At 51.8% G+C, this 8,961-nt stretch overlaps 1 protein-coding gene across 1 annotated transcript; it reads right to left on the bottom strand.

Annotated features, from left to right (window-relative positions):
* Positions 1–431: 431 nt before the first annotated feature.
* On the bottom strand, positions 432–7,338 carry myoc (myocilin). Its single transcript, XM_034531040.1, is given in 7 exon segments — positions 432–1,451; positions 1,539–1,750; positions 2,936–3,028; positions 3,150–3,215; positions 6,674–6,894; positions 6,896–7,038; positions 7,040–7,338. Coding segments are annotated over 7 exon segments (1,422 nt in total). The 5' UTR covers positions 7,145–7,338; the 3' UTR covers positions 432–869.
* Positions 7,339–8,961: the final 1,623 nt, after the last annotated feature.

Below are 8,961 nucleotides of genomic sequence, written 5' to 3'. Positions count from 1 at the left end.
ATTATTATTATCTCTACCAGAAAGGTCAAGCCTCCTCTGCGCCTGTCCACGAAACTCCAGCATTCTGCTCCCAGCAAACGTCATAATATCTCGTAATTGGCATGACTCAAACTTTCTTAAAACACCTTTTTTTTTTTTTTTTTAATAATAACGTTTTCTTTGACGTCATTATGACTCCCACTGCTCTGCTTGGCCGGGCGTTGAGGCGGTTATCCCACGCCCTCCATAACGGCATAACCTTTATGTCCTGCAACATTCACGTCTCTCCAAAAAATATGTAAGCGCGGCCCTAGAGATTGAAAACTGTTTTAATATCCAGATCTGTAGATGCATGGTTACCAATAATTTCGTAACCATTAATAATAGTTAGTAGTTACAGTTCACAAACCTTTTTTATATCCTTTTGATTTTTTTAATAACTCAAACGCTTGTAATTCAGGACGTTTATTTCATGATCTTCAACGTGACATTCTGTTGACAACAGTGCATGCAGTTTATTTTAATTGTATGCTCTGATTATCCTTTATTGTAAACTTCATTAATCTTTCAGTCCTCAAATATATTTGTATACACACACACAAATATATATATTTAATGCTACAGCTTATCAGGAAGACAACAATCATATATTGAAGGCAGTACAAAAATAATTCCTCTAAAAACCTATTTGTGGGCGGAGCCACAACAAAAGCCCCACCCACTGAAGACATTTTAATTTTTAAACGTCTTCACGTTCTCCCTTTTGGTGTTTTGGTAGCTCTTCTTCACGCCGATACGTCGGCGGCGTTGGCTTTCGGACTACGACTACGACTACCGTGCGCATTGGGCTCTGAAAGCTCCGAGTCTTTGAAGAAAGGAAAATGGCGGCCTCAGTCGGCCTGCTGGCGGCCCAGCCTCAGGTCGTAGGACACCATGTGGAAGTTGTCCCAGGCGAACAGCTTCCTCTGAGCCAGGTTGTAGTCGATCATGCTGTTGTAGCGGTACTTGTTCCGGAAGGGGATGGCGATGGACTTCCCCTGGCCGGTCCTCGTGTCGTACACGTAGTTGACGACGGTGTCCGGCGCCGTGTAGCTGGCCACGGCGTACAGCCTGCCGCAGACCATGAAGGTGTTGGCCACGGAGTTCTTCCTGATGTTGGTCTCCCAGCTCCTCTTCACGTCCAGGCTGTGCGGGTCCAGCCGCGAGATCACGATGGCCCCTTTGGCCTTGTTGGTGGAGTAGACGGCCCACAGCCCGCGCTCGTCCACCGAGAGGTCGATGTCCGTGTAGCCGCCCCAGGAGTACGGGAACTGGCCGTGGAAGCCGGCGTGGGGGAGGTCGCGGCGGGCCGCGGTGCTCTCCGAGGCCAGGTCGAAGCGGATGATGGAGCGGCTGCGACGCCGCTGGTAGTACAGGGAGCCTCGGTACAGAGTGGCGCCGGTGCTCTCCACCAGCTCTGGCAAAATCAGGACCTGTCGGGGGGGGAAACGCATGAGTCAAGGACCAGGACGGAGTTAATTGGGTGGAGGCTTATTCCAGATGAGCGAGCGTCAGCCGACCTTGGACGGGAAGCCTTTAGCGAGTTGCTCCATGTCGTCGTACCCGAACAGCTGCCGGACGTCGGCGCCGATGGTGTCGATGCGCCAGACCATATCCGGTCCGTAAGGGGACACGGCCTGGGGGTCCTGCATCCAGACGCCATATTTACCTGCGATGTTGTCCGCCTTCCTGTGAGTCACCGGCTCACCGACGGAAACCAACTCCCCACAACCTGCGCCAGGGAGAAGAGGAAGAGATTAAATGTTATATGCAATATAATTATGTTCAAATTACGTCTGGCAATCGAGGCTAAGAGCTTTGAATAAATATATATATACAAGTTTTTATCAACCAGTCATTTTCTTATAGACTTCTATACAACCGAGTCAGGACCGACCGGTTGGGGTGAGGCCAAGTTGGGGAAACTCGACGAGGGGATTCCACGTTCCTGAAAAACATTCATCCTCAAGTTGGACCGCATATATCCGGCTTGAGGCATTTTTACGCGGTCAGTGCTGCACATGAGGGGGGGGGGGGGGACCTCTCCGAGGGGCCCCCGATGGAGAGTAATCCGAGAGCCGGTCGCGGGGCGCGATGAGATCGTCGCGTCCCCTCGTGGAGGCAGACGGCGAGTCTGGAGACGCCGCCTGACGTCCGTGTTGAGTCACCACCAGCAGAGCAGCGACGATAAGGTGGTTCTGCCACTTCCCAAAATACCACCCCTGGGACGTGGCGGCGGATTAAGGGTTTTTGATAGCAATACGTCTTATAAATACACCCCGTTGGAGGTATGTGATGGCTTCACGTGGCGACCGCACGTGGGTTTTCGCAACATCCCAAACAATCAGTGGCCTGCAGAGAGCCGTTTAGCAGCACATGCAGTCAGACACACACACACACACACACACACACACACACACACACATGCATACAGACACGCACACGTGCAGTCAGACGCACACGTGCACACGACCAACCGCGACAGCGCGACGCGTCCTATTAACAAACCTTAAGGTAAACAAAGGGTTAAAGAGCTGCTGTCAATTCAAAGGAAACTTGATTTTTTAAATGTAGTAATTCTTAAACATTAATCGTCGTCTGGATGACCTTAAATTATCTATTTATCCATCGTGTGCTTTCACACATTTCATTCCAAGGAAATAGGGCATTCGAAATATATATTTTTTTAGGGTTTGTACTTTTCCCCGGGGGTTACATTTAGTTTGTTACATTCATTCATAGTACACACACACACACACACACTTTGTATTGTTTATGTAACATAATGTTATCATGTGTAATTGTGTCGTCTCTGATAAAGTACGTGTGACATGTCGTAAATGGGCCAAAACACCTGAACCGCTCTATTGATTCTGTGGGGGAGGAATAAATATAAAGAATATTTCAAAACGGAGACCTGTGCTGTCCTCGGATCCATCGGGAGCCGGCACCTCCGTCACCTCGGCCTTCAGCTCCTGGAAACCCGAAGAACCGCGCTGCCACGCCGAGTCTGACGGGGGAGGAGACGAGGACACGAGGACACGAGGACACGAGGAGACAGACGAGGAGATTTAGCCGAACAAATTAAACCGTAAGGATGCAGGTGATTGTGCAGGAAGCACGTTCTCTACCTCTCAGGCTGCTGCTGTCCCCCTGCCTGTTGGTCCGGGTCACCAGGTGAGACATGGGACTGGAGCCTATGAACACACACACACACAGAGGTCAGGGACTGGAGCCTATGAACACACACAGAGGTCAGGGACTGGAGCCTATGAACACATACACAGAGGTCAGGGACTGGAGCCTATGAACACACACACAGAGGTCAGGGACTGGAGCCTATGAACACACACACACAGAGGTCAGGGACTGGAGCCTATGAACACATACACAGAGGTCAGGGACTGGAGCCTATGAACACACACACAGAGGTCAGGGACTGGAGCCTATGAACACATACACAGAGGTCAGGGACTGGAGCCTATGAACACATACACAGAGGTCAGGGACTGGAGCCTATGAACACACAGAGGTCAGGGACTTTGAACACACACAGAGGTCGGGGACTGGAGCCTATGAACACACAGAGGCCGGGGACTGGAGCCTGTGAACACACACAGGTCAGGGACTTTGAACACACACAGAGGTCAGGGACTGGAGCCTATGAACACACAAAGGTCGGGGACTGGAGCCTATGAACACAGCAGTCAGGGACTGGAGCCTATGAACACACACAGAGGTCAGGGACTAGAGCCTGTGAACACACACAGGTCAGGGACTGGAGCCTATGAACACACAGAGGTCAGGGACTGGAGCCTATGAACACACAGAGGTCAGGGACTGGAGCCTATGAACACACACACAGAGGTCAGGGACTGGAGCCTATGAACACACAGAGGTCAGGGACTGGAGCCTGTGAACACAGAGATCAGGGACTGGAGCCTATGAACACAGAGATCAGGGACTGGAGCCTATGAACACAGAGATCAGGGACTGGAGCCTATGAACACACAGGACAGAGGTCAGGGACTGAAGCCTGTGAACACAGAGATCAGGGACTGGAGCCTGTGAACACAGAGATCAGGGACTGGAGCCTATGAACACAGAGATCAGGGACTGGAGCCTGTGAACACAGAGATCAGGGACTGGAGCCTATGAACACAGAGATCAGGGACTGGAGCCTGTGAACACAGAGATCAGGGACTGGAGCCTATGAACACAGAGATCAGGGACTGGAGCCTATGAACACAGAGATCAGGGACTGGAGCCTATGAACACACAGACAGAGGTCAGGGACTGAAGCCTGTGAACACAGAGATCAGGGACTGGAGCCTATGAACACACACACAGAGGTCAGGGACTGAAGCCTATGAACACAGAGATCAGGGACTGGAGCCTATGAACAGTGTTTGTGTACCCGAACGTGGCCGTTGGCACGACCGACATTACAGAGAATGTGACAGCAGGACACAAAACACTCCTGAGTGGATTCCCAGCTGCTCCGGAGTCGGGTAGTCGGTCCATTTTGCCGACCGTAACACACACACACACACACACACACACACACACACACACACACACACACATCCGACACCCATCTTCACGGTCCTTAAAACTTCAAACCAGTCCGCCCTGGCTCTTCCTCCCCTGTCTCACTGTCCCCTATCGGCCCTCCTCCTCGTCTTTTTCTTCCCGATCTTTTTGATTTGACCTCCGACCCCTCTCCTTTATTTGAGTTGGGAGGAGGGATAAGGGAGGAGGGAGTTGGGAGTTGGGAGGAGGGAGGAGGGAGGAGGGAGGAGGGAGTTGGGAGTTGGGAGGAGGGAGGAGGGAGTTGGGAGTTGGGAGGAGGGAGGAGGGCAATGAGACAGATGACGAGTTTGGGCTCATTTAAAAGATTGGAAGTGTGTTTTTTTTCTCTCCCACAGGACGCAGTCATTCATCATCATCATCACCATCACCACAGCCACTTTCTCTGACTGCCCCCCCCCCCCCCCTCCTCCCTGGGTGAGTGTGTGTGCCATGTGTGCCCTCCAACCCGGCCTCTCTGTTTGGGACGTGTCACCGAGCAGAATACCATGAGCTTCACGGGCCGGACGGGTCTTAACTTCCCGGAGGAGGCTCATCAACCTCGGCTTCCAGCGGAGCTGCTGGAGATCATTTATGCGCCTCGTTTCTCCGCTGTATTCATAATCCAGAGTACTGTGTATAACCGACAGTCAACTTTTTACTCAGAATGTGCCCACAGGCTGGTCCTTTAGGCCCTCCACCTACAGCATATGAACACTGATTGAAGTTTATTAAACATTATTTATGTTTCCGCTTGAGTTGTAAACAAAAATAAACTCCTGCCAAAAAACGATGTGACTTTTATCTCCGTTCTGTGGCATGTGCCCCCTCACCCTGATCTCTTCTACATGTGCCTCTCGGCCTGAGGGGTCCTCAGGGACCCCCGCTGTGTATTTCAGCCTGCAGGTGCAAACATGACGAGCTCAGCAGATCACCTGCAGGAAGAAGAAGGCCGAGTGGGAGAAGTGATGTGTGGTCGGGGGGCTTACGAGCAGTGAGCTGAGCGGGTAAACAGAGAGATGGGGGGGGGGGGGGGGCCAACAGGGGATGGCCAGTGAAAAGAAGAGGGCTCGTTAAACGGATGTTTGGCTACTGCGAACACGCAGCATACCAGAGCTTAACCTCCCTGGCTCTGAGATAACTCCCCTAGATCTGTGTGGCCCTCTGCCACCCCCACCCCCCACACACTCCCACTCCCCCTTGAGAGTATAGTGTTCGGCCCTTCCCACCTGCCTGACCCTCCAGGCGTCATCAAACCCCCCCCCCCCCCCCCCCCCCTCCCCCCGAGATGAGGCCTCTGGCACGGAACCACCACTTCCAGAGCGTGCATCACATATCAGCCCCCCCCCCCCCCTCCAATAAGCGAGCTACTCGCGCCCTGCAGGGGGAAACACCAGTCATAAAGAAAGTCGAATCCGCTCCTGACATACTGGCCGCCGTCCATCGGCCCTAAATGCAGGAGCAGGAACCCGAGCCGAGAGTCTAATGGGGGCAACCACAACATGAACAGCACACGTACACACAACACGGGAGGATGCACACACTTTACTCCCCTGCTGTCTTTAAGGGGATATATATATATATATATATATATATAAACATTTAAATATATATACAGTTTAATTATTACACCTTTGTCCACTTCTACGTCTTTTTTGAGAGCGATGGAATCAAATTCCTTCACATAATTGGCAAATTAAGCCCATTGCTGCAGGACAATGTACAGGAACACACACACACACCACACACACACACACACACACACACACACACGCACACGCACACGCACACGCACACACACACACACACACGCACACACACTCTGTATGTGCATGGTGTCAAACACATGGATGACGTTTCTCTGCATCAATAATGAATGAGTCACTGAAATAGCTGAAAGGCAAATTAAGTGATCTAGTTGTGCGTCGGAATATGAATTAAAAAATAATGCACGATTATCTAAAGCTGGGAATAAAAATTTAAAAAAAAACACATGCATGTATGTCGAGTTTAAACAGTTTTCTATTTATAAGCGCCGTTGAGCTGACCGGCTCATGAAGTGCGCGGTGGTTTTTGTGTCTCTTACCCCCGGCGGGTCTCGTCAGGCCGCTGTCCGGCAGAGGGGGGCTCGGCGGCAGCACGGGGGTCTGCGGAGGACACGGTCTGCTCCTCAAGTGCTCCGCCTCCCTCCTCATCTCCTCCACCCTGCGCTGAAACCCCTCCAGCTCCTGCTCCAGACGCTCCTTCTCCCCCCGCAGCAGGTTCCTCTCCCCCGTGGTCCGGTCCAGCGCCTCCTGAAGCCCCGATGTGGGGCCCCCGGCTGGCGGCGGTGTCCCCTCCGCTCAGCCGGGACACCAGCACCTCCAGCAGGCTGAGTCTGGCCTTCAGGCCCTCCACCTCGGGGCCCCCCGTCTGCGGGCAGCTGGCCTCGGCGGGGCTGGGCACGGTGAAGTGTGTACTGGCACCGCCCGCTCCGGTCGTCGCCCCTCCACAGGTCTCCTGAGCGCCGCCTCCCAGCAGGAAGGCCGCACACACACAGCGACAGAAGGAGCAGCATCGTGGGGACCGTCCACAGGTCAGAAGGTCGCGTCGAAAGCTTCTCTTTCTCTTGTCAGCTCTAAACTCAAAATCCAATTTTCTGGTGATGATTTTATTTGTTGTTATTCTTTTTTTTCAGGTATCTCTTGTTCTTCTTCTTCTCCTCCTGGAGACTGGTCTCTTAAAACTGAGCTCTCCCAAACAGCTCACAGATATTTATACAATCTGGAGGGGAGGGAAGGAGGGGAGGAGAGGTGAAAGGAAAGGAAAGGAGGGGAGTGAGGGATAAAAACTTGGAGGAGGGGGTCAGAGGACAAGGGGGAGGAAGGGAAGAGGAAAATGGGACGATGGTGGTTTTCTGGGGACAAAAACATCATTTTTTTAACTTTGAGTGTCTGTCTCGTTTTTTTAAATTTTTTATTGAAGGGCTCAACATGTCTTTTGAATTTGTGTAACTCAGCCCCCTCCGGTGTCTTCTGCTCACATCTTATCTGAGGAAACATCCCACGATACGCGCGATGTGTCGGAGGGGATTGGGAGAGCTGCGCCTCAGTGGATACGATTACCTCCCGAGGATCGCGGTGTCCCCTTTCACATCGGTCGGGGGGCCAGAAACGGGACGCGAGCAGGAGAGTTCCATTAAGGACTCTGTAGAACCCCCCTGTGTGGGTTCTACAGAGTCCTTAATGGAACTCTTTGTCTCACAAAGAACCCTAAAAAAAAAGGTTTCTTTATAGGCTGCAACCTCCGGTTCTGCCTAGTGAAGTTTGCATTCTCTCTCCTGACCACCAGGGGGCGACTCCTCTGGTTGTATAGAAGTCTATGCTTCATGTGTTAAAGCTGCATTCTCTCTCCTGACCACCAGGGGGCGACTCCTCTGGTTGTATAGAAGTCTATATAAATGACTCTACTTCTCTTGATGTATTCCCTCAGTAACATTGTAAACATTAGTTTTTGGTCTCAATCTCTAGTTTCAAGTCTTCTTCAATACAGCGTGAAGTTCATTTAGTAAATTATGGTCATTTAGAGTCAAACAGACCATAAAGCAGGGGATGCTTTAGGGGCGGGGCTACAAGGTGATTGACAGATTGCTAACACTGTTGTTGTCCGGTCTGAGAGTCGTCCATGTTTTCATCTTCGAGCTGAACACGCCCTCTCGTGTCACCTCCGGTCGCAAAAAGACAAGATGGCGACTCTTTGGCTTCAGAAGCCAATAGTTCGGGGAGGAACCTCAGTTCTTCTGGAAGAACTCTTTTCAAGAGCTCTTATTTCTCAAGAGTGATCCATCTCAGCTGACACCCTAAAAGCACCACCTGACCCAGAGGCCTCTCTCCAGGGAGGCCCGGGGGGGCGAAAGGCTGCATACTCTCGCAGATCGATGGCGGCTTGTTTACAGACAGCCGGCGGTTCACCTGAGCCTGTGATTGACGAGGCGAGGCGGTGATTGGTCGGACAGATGGGCGACCTGGGTGAATGAGGTGTAGTTCAACACGTCTCTAGAATGAGGCGTCGGGGAACGAATCATCAAAGGAGGGGAAAAAAAAGAGGAGAGGAAAACCAGGTGGAAACGGAAAAGAGGCCGAAAACGAGTGAAGACAGAAGCTCCTGGGAGAGAGGGAGGAGTGAGAAACGAGTGAACAATGTTTCATTCTAGTACCGATCGAGTGTGTGTGTGTGTGTGTGAGAGAGAGAGACTAATGCTGGTTGGCACGTCGTCCACTCCTCTCTCTATTATGATTCATATAACTTCTGCTATGCCTGGAATCTGAAGTCATCCAGCACGTCCATAACACGCTGCGCTGCCAGTGTGGGCGTGTCTCCGGCTGGGAAGAGGGC

The sequence above is a fragment of the Cyclopterus lumpus genome, chromosome 4 (assembly GCF_009769545.1).
Source record: "Cyclopterus lumpus isolate fCycLum1 chromosome 4, fCycLum1.pri, whole genome shotgun sequence".
Lineage (NCBI taxonomy): Eukaryota > Metazoa > Chordata > Actinopteri > Perciformes > Cyclopteridae > Cyclopterus > Cyclopterus lumpus.
Note: the sequence above shows the minus strand (reverse complement) of the source record. Positions and strands in the feature narration are given on the sequence as shown.